At 44.4% G+C, this 17885-nt stretch overlaps 1 protein-coding gene across 6 annotated transcripts in view; it reads left to right on the top strand.

The window, feature by feature from the left end:
• The window catches only part of Atf1 (activating transcription factor 1), a 35266-nt gene extending 24224 nt beyond the window's left edge, over positions 1 to 11042 (top strand). For all 6 annotated transcript variants that reach the window (XM_021183565.2, XM_085831828.1, XM_021183567.3 and 3 more), the window contains 4 exons: positions 755 to 885; positions 4854 to 5033; positions 5113 to 5272; positions 9659 to 11042. In XM_021183565.2, coding sequence (XP_021039224.1) covers positions 755 to 885; positions 4854 to 5033; positions 5113 to 5272; positions 9659 to 9803 — 616 coding nt within the window. In that variant the 3' untranslated portion in view covers positions 9804 to 11042. The remainder of the gene's footprint in view (positions 1 to 754; positions 886 to 4853; positions 5034 to 5112; positions 5273 to 9658) is intronic.
• Positions 11043 to 17885: the final 6843 nt, after the last annotated feature.

The following is a 17885-nucleotide window of genomic DNA, read 5'->3' as shown; positions in this document are numbered from 1 at the left end:
GCACAGTTGTCAGTTTGATCTCTCTTCATTTCCCCATGAACCTGCCTGACTCCCACTTCTCTCAGTGGCTGGTCCTTGCGGTGTCAATGCTTCAGCAACAGTTGAGGCACAATTGTTTCCAGGTTGTGAATGCTTTTCTGGCTGCAGCCACGAGTATAAAGATGAGTTAAAATCTGTCTCATCCAACAGCCTTAGATTAAACGCTATAATTCCTGACTCAGGAATCACTTGAGGGTGATTCACACTGGAAGGAGTCTGAGATTTAAAGCATTCTTAGCAACAGCTCTTAGGAAAACTGCATTGTGATGACTCAGCTTTCTTGTGACTCTGGGCCCTGGTTCAGCAGCACACTGACTTTAAAGACCACACTCTTGGGGAGGATTCAGCAGCAGTGAGAAAGCTTGCTAGGATGATTTAGGGCTGGCTTCTTTCTGCCTTGGTTAGTCTCTTGTCTGTCTGTTGACAGGGTCCTTTACTATCTGGTCCAGGCTAAGTAACTCTCCTGCCTCAGCCTGAGGCCAAACTGAGACTAAGGGCATGCACCACCACACTCGGTAGATTATTTCACATTTAATCTGATGAGCAGGTGTGGTGGTTCATTCCTGTAATGCTAGCACTGGGAGGGAGGCTGGCAAGGTAGGAGGATCACAGTTTGGGGCTGCACAGTCAGAGAGAGAGAGTGTTGGAGTGCCTAATGGCTTCCTTTGTGAAGGCATTGTTATTAACAGTGTTAACACAGTTGTATTTATTACAGGAAAATTTTGAAAGACCTCTCTTCTGAAGATACACGGGGCAGAAAAGGGGAAGGAGAAAATCCCAGCATTTCCGCCATCACGTCTATGTCTGTTCCAGCCCCCATCTATCAGACGAGCAGCGGACAGTACAGTATGTATAGGATTTGTTCCCACATGATAGACACACAAGACTAACTTTTTTTTTTTTTTTTGGTTTTTCGAGACAGGGTTTCTCTGTAGCCCTGGCTGTCCTGGAACTCACTCTGTAGATCAGGCTGGCCTCGAACTCAGAAATCCGCCTGTCTCTGCCTCCCAAGTGCTGGGATTAAAGGCATGTGCCACCACACCTGGCTGAACAGATTTTAATGGAATACATATAACAATCTTTTATGATATTAGACTTTCATCATCTTTGTTTAACTGTTGCTGCCCTTAAGTTCATGTTGGTGGGAATGAGTAAGTAGCTTCAGTTCACAGTTCCCTGCTCAGCTTAGGGGCGCTGCCCTGTGAACTCCCCCAGTTTTCCTGGCTGTTCTTCTAAAATACAATAAGGTTCACTTTGGGAGTTTGGGTAAATGTGGTATATAACACTCACCACACTCACATAGTTGATGTGTAGCTCGGTGGTAAAGCACTGAGCTCTGTACGCAAGGTTGAGGTTCAGTTCCTAGCACCTTGGTGAGAAAACTCAAGGAAGTCAGATTGGCACCTTTCATGAAATGGCTGCCCCACCTGACCACTGGGCCACACAGCTTCCCAAGTGACCGCCTTGGGTCCATCCTGAAAGCTAGCTGCTGTTAATACCTTTATTTCTTTTCTCTGCTGTAGCTAAAGTTACTGATTTAAGTGTCAACTAAATGGGAATGGTGTAATCTCAGAACGGGGGTGTGGGGTGTGGAGGGGAGGTAGCAGATTTAGCAGTCCAGGATCAGCATTGATTATGGATTGGTTATGGAGCAGGTCTAGGGTCAACCTGGAATACGTTCCTGTTTCAAACCAAACTAGAACCTAAAAGAATGAGTCAAGTAGACTCTTGCTCCAATCCCTGCTGTGGCTTTCTGTTACACCGAGGGTAATATCCAGGCCTACGGTTTTTGTCCCAGCCTCCAGTCTGGCCACATGTGCTTTCTTGCTGTCCTTCCATCCCATAAAGCTTGTTTTCATTCTCAGGATCTTTGAAGTTGTTATTCTTGGTCTGGCTGGCTTTTCCTCATACAGTCACATGGCTAACATCCTTAGTCCTCTTTAAGTGGGACAGCTCTTTGCCTTTCTGTGTGGCACGTGTATGTCCATGTGTATGTGGGTGCATGCACACATGGATGCCAGAAGTCAGGTTACTCCACTTTCCATCCCTACCCTTCTCTGCTCCAGGCTCTCCCTAGACCTGACCCAGGCCACAGCCCAGCAATCCTGTCCACAGCACCTCAGAATTAAAGCTACAGTGTGCATAGGACGCCTGACTTATTACCTGAGCTCTAGACTCTTGGATGCTCTGCTCCTGACTGCAGCGAGCAGCCCACAAGCCATTTCTCCAGCCATGGGATAAGTAATTCCCCATGCTTTAGATTTCATTACCTGCCTAGAGTTCTCTGGCCATGTAAGAAACAGCAAACAGTGGTTGCAGAGGTGACTGGAGTTTGATGCTGGCTTACCTAAAGCTGAATGCGCTTCCTCTTCACACACAGGCTTCACCTCCCAACACACAGATGATTAAAGGCAGCAGGAAAGGAAAAGCCTACTGAGACACTGAGGCAGATATTCCAAGCAGTAAGTGGAGATAAGGACCCCACAGACTAGTGTGTAGGACTGCAGAGCCTGGGAGGACCTGTAGGGGGACGGCAGTGTTTTCAGGGTTCAGGACTGGAGCCATCAAGCTGGGGCCGCTGCCGAGGGGGTGACATGGTTCTGGTGAGGAGACAAAACTGAGTTTTACTTCAGCTTTGTAAAGCAGTATGCATGAAGCTGTGGCTACTGTATTGAACAGTGCGGCTTTAGAACAAGTGGGACTAGATCAATACACACGATCACCTAGAAGAAGGCCGGTTACAAAAAGAAAAAAGTACATTGCTGCTTATATCCACTATCCTAGCACACACTGGTGGCTATGAGTATTCCATACACACACTGGGTATATAGTACTATCAGTTCAATACACATGGTGGCTCTGTGTTACTGTCAGTCCTGTGAGAAGCCTAGGAAGAGACTGCACCAGAGACAGTGGGAACTTAAAGGTACCAAGAATAGCCGGGCGTAACCCTAACCCAAACCCTAACCCAGCACTCGGGAGGCAGAGGCAGGCGGATTTCTGAGTTCGAGGCCAGCCTGGTCTACAAAGTGAGTGCCAGGACAGCCAGGGCTACACAGAGAAACCCTGTCTCGAAAAAAACCAAAAAAAAAAATACCAAGAATAGTTACCTCCATCCTGCAGTAAGTAAATTAGGACAGGAATGAGACTTTCTGCTTACATATTTTTGAGAGCGAAAATATCTGTATCACACATATAATTTCAAAAGAAACCTGCTAAAATATTGGGTGTTCTGAGGTCAGTACTGTAGAAGGTTGGTTGTGGTTCTTCTCCCACACCCATGCTCCCAGAAATAAAGACTCAGACCCAAAAGACATCTACAAATATCTTGGCCATATAACTAGGCTCTTTCTGACTAGATCATAATGTACTATAACTCACTCAAATCTACATTTGGCCACATTGCTGGTTACCTGGCTCAGGTAGCATATGTCTGTCTTGTCACATTTTCCCAGGCAGATCTTCCACACCTGGCTCTATCCCAGAATTCTTTCTGCCTCATGGATATCTCACCTTCTATTCTACCCTTTCCTATAGGCCAGTTTTTCTTTTAATTGAAAGGTGATGCGCCAGGCATGGTGGCACACGCTTTTAATCCCAGCACTCGGGAGGCAGAGGCAGGTGGATTTCTGAGTTCGAGGCCAGCCTGGTCTACAGAGTGAGTTCCAGGACAGCCAGGACTATACAGAGAAACCCTGTCTCGAAAAACCAAAAAAAAAAAAAAGAAAAGAATGATGATGCATCCATACAGTACACAGGCTCTTGTCTTTGCAGAGTACTAAGTGTGTGAGTTTACACATGGGAAAAGCCGTCCTCAGTGCTAATCCCTCAGTACACAGACAGCTTTGTTTTGGCTTCTTGGTAGCCAGGGTATGAAAGGGGAAACACAGTGTTGATGAAACAAGGCACAGTCATGAGGCACTGGCTTCTGATGGAGATTTTATAGGTTGTCCATTTGGTCCTACCTCAGGCGTGTCATTTAAAAGAGCACAAACATAGGTGTAAGTGTCTGACATCTGGTACTGGGTTGTGGTCCACGAGTGGCTTTCTGATGACTTTATTTTTACTAGGTGGTAAATGAATACATCTTTTTGTTTGGTTTTGATTTTTTTTCAAAACGGTTTCTCTGTGTACCCCTAGTTGTTCTGGAATTTTGTAGGCCAGGCTGGCTCACCTGCCTGTGCCTCCCAAGTGCTGGGATTAAAGGCGTGTGGTGCCACGCCCAGCTTATATAGAGTCTTAGGCTACATGAGATACTGTATACCCAGTACTCAAAAAAATCCTGAGCCCTGGGGGCTGGTGAGATGGCTCAGTGGGTAAGAGCACCTGACTGCTCTTCCGAAGGTCTAGAGTTCAAATCCCAGCATCCACATGGTGGCTCACAACCATCCGTAACGAGATCTGGCGCCCTCTTCTGGAGCGTCTGAAGTCAGCTACAGTGTACTTACATATAATAAATAAATAAATCTTTAAAAAAAAAAAAAAAATCCTGAGCCCTTAGATATTTCATTATTGCCCAAGATTTCTGTGGCAACATCAGCAATTATCATAAAGTGCCCATAGATTCCAAAATGTGTACTTTTTATAATTTATTATATATAAATCTCGGGTAGTATGTCTAAACTATAAAATTTTGTAAAGACATTGCTATTTTATTCCAGTTTTTGTTTGCTTGCTTACTTTTCTAGTTTACCCAGTCAGTAATTCAGCCTGCATTCAAACCTATTTTTTAAATGTTCTTTTGTTTGTTTTATGTCCTACTTTGAATGAGTGAATTATATAGCCTTATGACTACTTCCTCTCTTTGGTTAAAGTTGCCATTGCCCCAAACGGAGCCTTACAGTTGGCCAGTCCAAGCACGGATGGAGTGCAGGCACTGCAGACATTAACCATGACAAATTCAAGCAGCACTCAGCAGGGGACGATCCTCCAGTATGCACAGACCTCTGATGGACAGCAGATCCTCGTCCCGAGCAACCAGGTGGTTGTACAGAGTAAGTGTGCTTCGGTATCTACGATGGGCCCAAGGCCTTTCAAGGCACTTCATGAATAACTTCACTTTTGGCTCTACAGCTGCATCAGGAGATATGCAGACCTACCAGATCCGTACCACACCGTCTGCCACGTCACTCCCGCAGACCGTGGTGATGACTTCTCCTGTGACTCTTACATCTCAGACAACAAAGACAGATGACCCCCAACTAAGAAGAGAAATACGACTGATGAAAAACAGGTAAGTAGGAGAGCATATTCTACAGTAGGTAATATTCCAGTCACATACACCTCATTAGATAATAGGAAGGGCCGGGCGTGGTGGCGCACACCTTTAATCCCAGCACTTGGGAGGCAGAGGCCAGCAAATTTCTTAGTTGGAGGCCAGCCTGGTCTACAGATTGAGTTCCAGGACAGCCAGGGTTACACAGAGAAACCCTGTCTCAAAAAAAAAAAAAAAAAAAAAAAGAACCAATAAATAAATAATAATAATAGGAAGGAGGAGGTTTGCATCAGCTTTGGTTTTCTGTGTGGTGGGCTATGTCCAGTGGAATGTATGAGTATTGTTGATCCCAGTAGGCACATGGGTATTAGTCATCCCAGTGATGTCATTGTTCAGTCTTTGCATTAAATGGCTTATGATGTAGAGTTCTTCTGTTTTACTACATCCTTTGATATTATTGCATTGCCGAGTGACTGGAGAGATGATATCGCTCAGTGATTAAGAGCTTAAGAGTTCTTGCAGAGGACCCAGATTCAATTCCCAGCACCCACATGACAGCTGACAACTCCTGCAACTGCATGTATAGGGGATCTTACATCTAATGTGGCCCCCTGGACAATGCATGCATATGGTATATATTCATGAAGGCATATATACATATGTAAGGGCTCTTTATACATAAGCATAAATGAATTATTTTAAAAATTGAAACAGCATTGTCTTCTTGTTGGGTTCACAGTGAAATGGCAGCAATTACAGGCCTGCCCTAGAGATTGTGCTATGTGACTTGCAGAACCATGGCCCAGCAAGTCCTGCAGAGCGTCCATGTGTTGGTTCACACCTCCTCACCAGTGGATCTCAAGAAACTGTTTTGTTTACTTAAGCATATGAAGTGACTTGTCTGCAGGGTTTTAAAATTTAGCAAAAGATGGCATTAGGGGCTGGAGAGATAATTTAACGGTTAAAAGCACACACCTGTAGGGTTTTGGGATTTTGAGCCATGGTCTCACTATTTAGCTGTAGCTGTCCTTGAACTCATAAAGATTTGCTTGCCTCTGCCTCCCTAGGACTGGGAGTTAAGGTATGTGCCACCAGCCTAGCTGCACGCTGTTGGGTTAGCGGACCCCCAGAAACTTACAAAATTACAAGAGTGCTTGCCCGACGTGTACGCAGCCCTTGGTTGCTCCTCAGTGCCACATTAAGTCCAGGGTGCTGGCCCAGGCAGGAGGTGGAGGTGAGAAGTTGAAGGTGTGTTGAAGCCAGCCTGGGTCTCCATGAAATAAAGCAACAGAGAGGGAGTTACTAGAAAGAGACTTTGTCACAATATGACCTCAGCTACAAATGTGTTTAAAGGTCGGTGAAATATATAAGGAGTCCTTTAAAATGAATGGATGAACCTTTAGGAAAGAAGCTAAAAATCTAACCTAGGTTAAGGATGAATTCCAACTCATAGATCCGCCTGCCTCTGCCTCCTTAGAGCTGGGATTCAAGGTGTGCCACCCAGTCCCGCTGAAATTCTTATCTTAACCTAGTTTTTGATATGCTGAAATAAAAAGGAACAGTCTGGAGCAGCCTATACTAGGAACTGCATCAGGTTGATTTCATGAGGCCACTACACTTGAAGTGTAGTGTAGTCTAGTAAAAAAAAAGAGGTCGTTTAAAATTAGTTTTCTTTTTTTTTTTTTTTTAGATTTATTTATTTTTATTATATGTAAGTACACTGTAGCTGTCTTCAGACACTCCAAAAGAGGGCGCCAGATCTCGTTAGGGATGGTTGTGAGCCACCATGTGGTTGCTGGGATTTGAACCTCGGACCTTCGGAAGAACAGTCGGGTGCTCTTACCCACTGAGCCATCTCACCAGCCCCCAAAATTAGTTTTCTTACTGGACAATGTCTTGCAAGTGTTTCACTACCCCTGGATGAAAGCACTTGACATAGCTCTGACAAATAGCAAGGTCTAAACCTACAGAAGACCTGCAGAGTTCGCCCTCTGAAGTTTCTTGAGGAAACGTAGTTGTTAGCTGGCTTTATTTAAACAGTAAGATGAAGGCTTCACAATCCAGAGCATAGATGTAGAAAACTATTCTTGTAAGGGCATGGTTACCTGCTTTGTATCCTGAAGCCCAGCCATGGTGTCACGTGCCTGTGACCTCAAGCTTCGGGAGTGGAAGCATGAATTACTGTTTGAGGCTAGCCTGAGTTCCACCATAACTAATCCCACTCAGAAGAACAAGAAAAAAGAAAAGCTTTAAACCAGTGTGCTAGTGCATGCCTGTGATGTTTGAAGCCAGGTTGGTTCACATAGTGAGTTACAGTGCAGCTGAACTCTGTCAAACCCAGTGCAACATACAGCAGGGCTCTGTCAAAAACGTATTTTATGTATAAGATGAAATTTAAAACCTTAATGTAAAAACACATAATTTTATAACCTTGATATAGGGAAAGATTTCCTTTTTTTTTTTTTTTTTTTAAAGATTTATTTATTTATTATATGTAAGTACACTGTAGCTGTCTTCAGACACACCAGAAGAGGGAGTCAGATCTTGTTACAGATGGTTGTGAGCCACCATGTGGTTGCTGGGATTTGAACTAAGGACCTTTGTAAGAGCAGTCGGGTGCTCTTACCCACTGAGCCATCTCACCAGCCCAAGATTTCCTTTTTAAAGATATATATATAGATTTGAATATGAGATACACTGTAGCTGTCTTCAGACACACCAGACAGGTGGTTGTGAGCCACCATGTGGTTGGTTGCTGGGGATTGAACTCAGGACCTCTGGAAGAGCAGTCGGTGCTCTTACCCTCTGAGCCATCTCTCCAGCCCCAGGAAGGATTTCCTAAACAAGATAACATTCAGTGAAATTAATGTTTGGGGTTTTGTTTTGCTACATTGTGAGATGGTCTTACTGTATAGTTCTGACTATCCTGGAAATCACTTTTTAGAAAATTTGAAAGTTATGTATAAGCCATAGAAATATCAGATGTCAAATTAGTGGATTACTAAAATATAAAGAAAGGTAAGGGATTGCAATTATAGTGAACAGAGAGGTCTTAAAAAATTAATAAAAAGACGACATCTTTGAGCACAACCAAGGGCCCAGGTAGGCATCTAGAGAGCAGTTCCTAAGGCTGCATCCCTGCACCACATGCATGCCAGGAACACAGAGCTGCATCTTGTGTGTGTTCCCAGCAGTGAGGCTTCCTAAGCAGTCAAGAGCTGCTGTGTTGAGTTGCTCACTGTGTGTGACACATGTTAGACACCCCTCCCACTTCCCATGTCAGCATGGTGGTACAGACAGAATCTGTTGACCATGAGGAGTGCTTTCAATTCATATAAAGAGAGCTGTGGTAGATAGAGAGGCATATGCAGTATGCCTAGGTTTACTTCTATAATGGAGTACTAGAGGGAAGGAAACTAGAGGTAAACAAGAAATTAGCTAGATTTTGTGCATGCATTTGGAAAACCTAACCTGAGCCATTAGACAAAGTTATTAAGGATTAGGGATAGTGAAGCTCTGTGTTTTCATGCAATTCTGAGATGCTCTGGGCCAGTTGATTTTAAATGAGCATGTCCAGTAGCCCTGCAGCAAATACATATGAAAAAGGCATGTATAACATGTTTGCTGGAAGCCACTTATAAGTTGGGGGATAGGGTATGAGTATACGGGTTAATGAGAACGCCAAAGCACCAGGAGGTGAGTGCTTCTAGGCGTCTCAGCCTGTCAAGCAGACTTCACTGGAGTGCATGGCAAAGAACTTGTCTAGAAAGCACTAATCGGAAGCTGACTGGACGGATGGATGACCACAGCAGTGGCTGCCTGCAGAAGGCTGGCCAGCAGAGCAGAGGCCTCTCAGGGTGCCAGGAGTGGTTCTCAGGAGGGCTCATGCAAGTGTGTGTTTCTAGAGCTGATAGATCTCCACACTCCAGATCTATGCATTGACCAGGAACAGTAGCTCACACATAGAATCCTGGCAAGGCTGAGGGAAGGGCCAGCCTTGTCTAAAGGAAATTGTCCTTCTAAATTATGTGTGGGTGTGTGCAAGTGCCCAGGAAAGCCAGAAATGTCTGATAATGTCTGAAATTGTAGTTACACCTAACATGGGTGCTGGGAACTGAACTTGGGTCCTTTGCAAGAGCAGCAGGTGTCCTTAACCCCTGAGCCCCATTACTCTTTTCCAGCCCCTTAGGTGATAGCTTAATTTATCAAATGGGGGTTGGAGGTAGTAGCATGTGATTATAAACCCAGCATCGAGAAAGAGGATGAGGCAGGAGGATTGCAGATTTGAGGCCAACTTGAACTATACAATAAGATGATGTCCACTAAACAGTCAGGAATAGTGGGGGAAATTTTCCACTTGAAGGGTGCGGCATTTTCCTGATGTGTTCTGTCCATTGTGTTTAGAGAAGCTGCCCGAGAGTGCCGCCGGAAGAAGAAGGAGTACGTGAAGTGCCTGGAGAACCGTGTTGCTGTTCTGGAAAATCAAAATAAAACTCTAATAGAGGAGCTAAAGACTTTGAAGGACCTTTATTCTCATAAAAGTGTTTGATTCTTTAAAGAGAAAGTATTTTTTGTGGACTTAAAGCTTAAAAATTAGGTGGATTTCTTTTTAGTGGAGTTCTATAAATTCAAAGGTCAAAGAAGCTACTTTGTACTAGGTTTTCACAAACAGACATGATGGAGGGAGAACGGAGATGACCTTCAGGAAGCTGCTGTCTCAGTTGGAAGCTCCGAAAAGAGTGCTCAAGGAATGGACTTTCAGCAGTTTAAATAGAAATAATGGTCAGCAACAAAAATGGCAGGTGACATTAGTGAAGCAGTCCGTTCCTGCTACGTCTGTATTTCTCTGTTCCCTAAAACTTGCCTTTGTGTGTGTGCGAGTGTGTGTGTGTGTGTGCGTGCGTGTGTGTCATTTCTGCCAATAAATTTACAAATGTAAAAGCATAAAGCGTTACTAAGTATGTAAATTATGTGGTCTGATTGTGTCGTAATGTCAGGTGTGTTAAATGAGTTTTTAGCAGTTAGTTTGGTTGGACTCGATTGGTTTGGAGATCTCCTAAATGGCGTAGAGATGCATCAGCCTATGGTGGAGATGGTTTGTGACTTTGCTTTATCAGAATGGAAAGAGAGCTGTCTGCAAGTTTGACAGTTTAATAGTTTGGTTTTTGCTTCCTCTGATAAGGGCAAGTACATAATAGATTGGTTTTGTTTTTTGTTTTTTGATTCTCTAATCCTGTGTGCAGTTGAAGATCATTCTCTTGTGCTTTAACAGAATGAAGTGTTTACAAAGGCCCTCAAATGTTTTAAATAACCTGAATATGCACACCAAAGCTTTCCTGAGGGATTTTATAATCATCTTACCGTAAGGTTTGTCAGGTTCTAAAACAGTTACTGAGGCAATCTTACATTGAGACTATTGTGTAATGTAGCCCATGGTACCTTTATAAAAGAAGTGACTGCCGATATATTTTTATAGTGAATCTTTATAAATTCTAATGTTGAGTTTTTAATGATTATTTTAAATGTTTATATAGTTTGTTTAGCAAAAAAAATTTGTATCTCAAAGTATCATTTTTATATTATGAGAAGAGTAAAGTTTTCAAATTGGCTGATAATTGAATTGTATGTTTTATATAACGTTTTATCTAAAGTTTCAGCTGTGGTCAGTACACCAGCATTTAACCTCTGTATTCTAATCTGTGTACACTTGGAAACTGCAGAACTGTTGTGTGCCTACAGAGTATGTTTCATATTGTCAGTGAAATTAAAAAACATTTGATAAGATCAAGTTTTCCAAATGCAAAACAATGTTTGATATACGACTACCAAGCCCACCAGCAGCCACTGTGTGAGATACTCACTGAGGGATTTTTAGCCTTAAAGAGCAGCCAGATTCTAAGCCTGGGGTCTCAGTGTGCTCAGGGAAGTTGCTGTTCTGTGGAGCCCTGGGACCTCACATCAGTGGTCAGTCACCTTGTCAGTCTGCAGTGACCTCCCAAGGAGGGTTCATTAGTTTGAGCACAAAGGCTATTCCTTACTTTCATTTAATTGGTTGCCCATCAGCCTAAGTAATTAGGGTGTTCCACATTCCCCCGTCCTTTGTAAGCCGGTGTAGCAACATGTAAGGCTTCTCAGGTCAGTTCCATTTTGTTCTTTCTGTGTTGAGCCTCAGACTTTGCACATGCCAGACCAGCACTCTACAGTGAAGCAGCTTCCCAGGCCAGCACTCTACAGTGAAGCAGCTTCCTAGGCCAGTAAATGATTTTGTGTTGATTTTTAAGCAAAGGAAGAATAGGTAGGTATTCCTTGCTCATGAAATGGTAGATAGATGCATTCTGACTTAGAATTGTCAGTGAGTTGCAGTGATGGTGGTTCACATTCCCAGGAAAAGATGCTGTAAAAGTGCCACAAAGTTAGCACCAGTGAGTAATGCCTGAGGGCTAAGGAGCCACGAGTCAGGACGCAGAGCAGATCTAAACAATACGCTATAAAGTAAGACTTGGTCTCACTAACGCACATGCAAGGCACTCTGTCAATCAGGCTAAAGAGTCCAGGGCATAAACAGCTGGGATTGAAGCAGTGGTTAACCCACTGTAGCGTGTGATGCACACCTGGAATCTCGGTTGAGACCAAGAGCCTGAAACAGGAGGACCAAGAATTTAAGACCAGGCTGGGTGTGGTGACACACACTTTTTAATTTTATGTGCATTGGTGTTTTGCCTGTGCATCTGTCTGTCTGAGGATGTCAGAATCCCCTAGGACCAAAGTTACAGACAAGTTGTGAGCTGCCATGTGGGTGCTGGAAGTTGATCTGGGTCCTCTGGAAGAGTAGCCAGTGCTCTTAACAGCTGAGCCATCTCTCTAGCAAGATGGCTTACACCTTTAATCTCAGCAACCAGCCTCTGAGTTCAAGGCCAGGCTGGTCTACAGAGTACATTCTAGGATAGCCAGGGCTACATAGAGAAGAAACCCTATCTGAAAAAGTTTGAGCCTGTTACTTGAGGCCACACATCTCAAATGAGTTTAACCACTCAGTAACCCATTAACCCCATGAGTTCCATCTCCAGAGCTAAAGGAGAAGGCTGACTCCCAAAAGTTGTCCTCTGGCCACTTGGGCCATTTGGCATGCACCTGCATTCACACACATCCACAGACACTATTAAATTTATTTTAAAAAATAACAGCAATCCTACCTTCACCCTGGTACATGTCTTTAGTAAACTCCAGTGAGGCACTTCTTTTATAGCTCCATCAAGAAGATTCTTCATGGGGCTGGAGAGGTGGCTCAGCGGTTAAGAACACTGACTGCTCTTCCAGAGGTCCTGAGTTCAGTTCCCAGCACCCACATGGTGGCTCACAACCATCTGTAGTGAGATCCGATGCCCTCTTTGGGGCTGTAAGTATAGCTACAGTGTATTCACATATAATACATAAAATCTTTTTTAAAAATTAAAAGGATTCCTCATATTTGATAAAGGTGTGAGTACAAGTTCATGTAGATACAGAAAAACATGATACTCTACCTGAAGCTACACAGTAAATAACAGAAGTGATGTTAAATTCTAGGTTGAGTCAAACCCAAAATGGTGTTCTTGGTCATTCCAAATGTGTCGTCTCACCAATGGTTTGGAGCTAGAAAGGCTTTGGAGAAAAAAAGCAAGGTTCTGGTCCTTGTCTGAAAATGGTTTAAAAACCTAGTAGGTAAGATTTTTTTAAAAGTTCTATTTAAGTGTGTCCACTAGGTGGCAACTCTCCTTTAAAATCACACTCTACAAACCTAAACACTAGTATGCAGAAGATAACACAGACCATGGGGTGGCTCAGCTGGTAAAGGCACTCGTGCCAGGCCTGACAACGCAAATATGGTCACACAGTGGAAGGATGAAATGGACTCCCAGAAGTTCTCTGACTCTTACATGTGCATTGTGTCATGCATGTATACACAAGAACATATGAAAATGTCATAAAGCAGGAAAAGTGTATACTGTCCAGGACAGGTGAGATGAAGGGGAGAGCGCACACAGGAGCCCCCCAGACCCTTTCTTAGGATTTCCTCCCCACAGGGAGGCAGCTGCTTGAGTTTACTGTGCCTATGCAGTGTGTGTATGTTCACTACATATATTCATAGAGATGGTGTAATTCCACTCCTGGGGCTAAGACATGAGTTCCAGGCCAGCCTGGGCTCAACAGCAAGTTCATGTTTGAAAAACACACTAAGGCTGAGGAGGTAGCTCAGCTGGCCAGTGCTTGCCAGGCAAGCATAATGCTCACGTTCAATTCCCGGCACCACGTAAACGAAGCTTAGTGGCTCTAGTGTATAATCCTAACACTGTCAAGGCAGGAGATTAGGAGTTTGAGGCTAGCCATTGGAAGCCATGTGCTAAAAAAAAAAAAAAAAAAAAAAAATTGGGGCGAGATGGCTCATCAGTTAGTACATCTGTTATTGATGGGGACACAAGTTTGACACTTAGCATCCACATTCTGTTCACAACTGCTTAGAACTCCAGGGAACCTCACATCGCTGGCCCTCAGTGGATACCTGTACTCAGGTGCATATGTACACAATTAAAAATAATCCCAGGACTCGGGAGGCAGGGGCAGGTGGCTCTCTATGAGTTCCAGGCCAGCCTGCTCTACAAAGTAAGTTATGGGACAGTCAAGGGGTGTAACAGAAACTCTCTCCAAAAAACACACTACCTTGTTCCCCTCTCCTCCCTCCCTGTCTTCAGCGGTGCTAGGGATTGAACCTGGAGTATCAAGAAGGCAAGCCAGGCCTGATGATGCACGCCTTTCATCCCAGCACTTAGAAGGCAGAGGCAGGATGATCTACATAGTGAGTTCAAGGACAGCCATGTAGAGACCTTGTCTCAAACAGAACAAGAACTGGGGCAAGCACTCTACCCACAAGCCCACTGCCAGTACTGAGAACCTTGACTTAAACAGGAAGCTCACACAGTCCCCTGAGGACTAGCCCAGCTCTCTCTCGAATTCCTTTCCCACGTGGTTTCTATGGCTGTGGCTGATGCACAGGGCTGGGGATGCATCTGTTATGGTCTGTGAGTTCTTTGAAACCCTCTTGGCACAGTTAAGGGGTTAGCAGCTTCCTCTTCCAGCAAGACAGATTAGTCTATGCTGCTAGGGAGGAGATTTGAATAGGCAAGGACCATTATTCCCCTTGCTGTTGGCAGCCTGAGGCCTAGGATGCTGCTGGTACCCAAAGGCTTTGTCCTGGTGAGCTTCAACTGGCATCTGGGTACAACCTAGAGTCACATGAGAGGAAAGCTTCCATTGAAGAATTGTGTAAATCAGAATGGCTGGTGGGCGAGTCGGGGGGGGGGGAGGGATTGTCTTGATTGAAAACTGAGGACCCAGCCCACTCTGAGCAGAACAATTTCAAGGGAAGTAGTCCTGAACTGTATAAAAAAATCTGGCCTGTGAGCATGGCTTCTGCTGAACTTCTCTGACTGTGAATGGAGTCCCTCAGACGAAGGTAATGCTGATGGCATAGCAAGCAGGCCTGCCTTGAGTTCTCCCTTCGATAGTCTTGGGATTTGGAATTGCAAGAGGAAATAAACCCTTTCTCCCGCTTTGTTGCTTTTAGTCAGGGCATCTGCCACAGCAACAGAAATGAGATGAGGATTGGCTTAGAGCTCTGGACCCTGAGGACTAAGGGCTTATGGCTTTTTTTTTTTTTTTTAGATTTATTTATTTACTGTATATAAGTACATTGTAGCCGTCTTTGGACACTCCAGAAGAGGGCATCAGATCTCATTACAGATGGTTGTGAGTCACCATGTGGTTGCTGGGATTTGAACTCGGGGGAACTTTGGAAGAGCAGTCAGTGCTCTTACCCGCTGAGCCATCTCTCCAGCCCGCAATGTCTTGACCTCTACAATTACATGGGCCAATTCCCATCCTGGCCTCTTGCCCCGCTTCCCCTCCCCTGCTTCTTTTTGGCTGGAGATCCCTGACTTCAGGCCTTACTCTGTGGAAAACAATAGCTCTCAAGCTGTGCCTTGCTCTGAGTGACTCCACTTTATAAAACAATGTTTGGCAGAATGGCTCCACATCTTGTTTGCATATATAAACAAATTGCATCTCTCCAGCGCAAACCATGGCACTGGCTGACAAGCAAGGTGTTGCCACCTACAAACTCAGCAAATTGAGGCAGGAACTAACAGATACGAAAGCAGATCAAAACCACAGCAGAAAAGCGAGGGCTGGGAACTCATCAGACACAGGAGACCACAGAGCAGGCAGACGGAGGCCCTCAGATGGATCCTATAAGAGAAGAGCAATTTGGCCGGGCGTGGTGGTGCACGCCTTTAATCCCAGCACTCGGGAGGCAGAGGCAGGCGGATTTCTGAGTTCGAGGCCAGCCTGGTCTACAAAGTGAGTTCCAGGACAGCCAAGGCTACACAGAGAAACCCTGCCTCGAAAAAAAAACCAAAAAAAAAAAAAAAAAAGAGAAGAGCAATTCCCACTGGACAGGGCTACAGCTACTGACAGTCCTCAAGAATCTGCAAGCTTAGCCATAAGGGCCAACTCCTAACTGTCCCTGTGGCTTCAGCTTCTCTCTCTCTCTCCCTCTCTCTGTCACACACACACACGAGAGAGAGAGAGAGAGAGAGAGAGAGAGAGAGAGAGAGAGAGAGAGAGAGAGAGAGAGAGAGAGTTTGTGCGTGCACACGCTCTCTTGACACAGCCCTCTCAGATACTTATGTCCTGACTCAGCTCTGTGCTCCCTCCAATAGAACAGATACAAAATACCTCCTTTTTTTTTTTTTTAACTTGGTCCACTCAGAAAATGAATACAGTTCAAAAACACAGAAAAGTGAATGATATGTTGTTCTGTCCAATAGAAGTCTATGAAGAGAACCGTATTTATATTCAGCTAATGTAAATCAAGACTAGATTCTATTGCTTCACCTCTTAGCACAGGCTGGCCTGCAGTATGTAGCAAGGCCAACTGTCTCAGGGTTTGCATTGTGGAGGTAAAACACTGTCACCCAAAGCAACTGAGGAAAGGCTTTACCTCAGCTGATTTGCAGACTCTCCGGTCACAATGTATCACTGAGGGCAGTCAGGACAGGAACTAATGCAGACAGCATGGAAGGGCCCTGCTTCCTGGCTTTGCTCAGCCAGTTTTCTTACAGAATCCAGAACCACCTGCCCAGGATGGGCCACCTACCACACTGAACTGGGCCCTCTGCTTCCAACCATTATCAAGAAAAGGTTCCAGCTGTTTGCCACTCAACAATGTGGTGGATTCTGTATTGGAGTCACGGATGAGCAGTAGGCATGTGGCACGCCTTTCCTAGAAGCCGAGGTCCTCTTCCCTGGTTACTTTTAGTTTTTCTTACAGCTGAAAAGTTGTACGTGCTAATGACTGAGCCTGTGTATGTGGGAAGGAGGGGGTGGGTCCCAAGCACCAGCAGGATAGATGCTGGCTTTGGTGAAGCGGCCATGCTAGATGGGGAGTCTATAACTCTTTGAAGTATGAAGTGTTTGGGGAAGAGAGGGCAGGAGTGAAAGCCAGCCATGGTGGCTCAGGCCTTTAATCCCAGCATTCCAGAGGCAGACACAAGTGGATCTCTGAGTACAGGGCTAGCCTGGTCAACAGAGAGAGACCCAGAAAAGCCAGTGCTACATAGTAAGACACTGTCTCAAAAAAACAAAACCAAAGACAGAAACTGCACGGTTTGAAGCCAAGTTAGCCAGTTCTGTTTAGGCCAACTCCTGGTTCCACAGGATCATTGAATAAAACTCCATCAGTCCCCTGCTCTCTTGAATTTATTACATAATTGGGGTCTTATTTCTCAAAAACTCACCTAGCTCTTCTTCTATAAGATTTATTTTTAGCGTTTTTAATTATGTGTGTTAACTCATTATTTTTATTATTTTAAATCTGATTTTAAAAAGGTCTGGTTTGGTTAAAAGGATGACAAGATTAGCAGGCAGCATAAAACACTAAATCCCTGTCCTGTCTGGGATGGAAGGCTGGCTCAGCAGTGAGTGTGCACTGCTCTTGCAGCAGACCTCATTTGGTTCCCATCACTCCTGTCAGGCAGCTCACAACTTAAAAATCATTAGAAAACAACATAAGGATACTTTCTTGTATCAACCTAATTACATATAAATCTTTTCTCATAAGATTTTCTTTTCTGTGCCTCTTGCAACTTTCCAGAGTTAACCTTTACTCTGAGCCAAGCATGAGTGGCTTTGGCTGGGGAAATTGAGTTCAGGTTGACCTGAATGACATGAATTGTTGCAATCATAGAACAAAATCAAGTTATAAACTGATCACTAACTGAATAACTTGGTAGGACCAGCAGGCAGGTGCCTTGCAGTGAAGAGGGACAACCTGCCACAGTCTACATGTAGTGACACCATTGAGGACATCTAGTAGGTCTCCTGAAAGTACATTCCAGAGGCCAGGGGCCAGGGGTCTTTTTTCTTTGTTTGTTGGTGTTTAGCTGTTTTATTTTGTTTCTTCTTTCTCAGATCCGCTCACTCTGGCCCAAAGATTTATATATTTGTTATATGTGAGTACACTGTAGCTGTCTTCAGACACACACCAGAAGAGGGCATCAGATCCCATTACAGATGGCTGTGAACCACCATGTGGTTG

Source organism: Mus caroli, unplaced genomic scaffold, assembly GCF_978045245.1.
Source record: "Mus caroli unplaced genomic scaffold, Mus_caroli_1 scaffold_16, whole genome shotgun sequence".
Taxonomy (NCBI): domain Eukaryota; kingdom Metazoa; phylum Chordata; class Mammalia; order Rodentia; family Muridae; genus Mus; species Mus caroli.
This window is presented reverse-complemented; position numbering and strand designations above follow the sequence as displayed.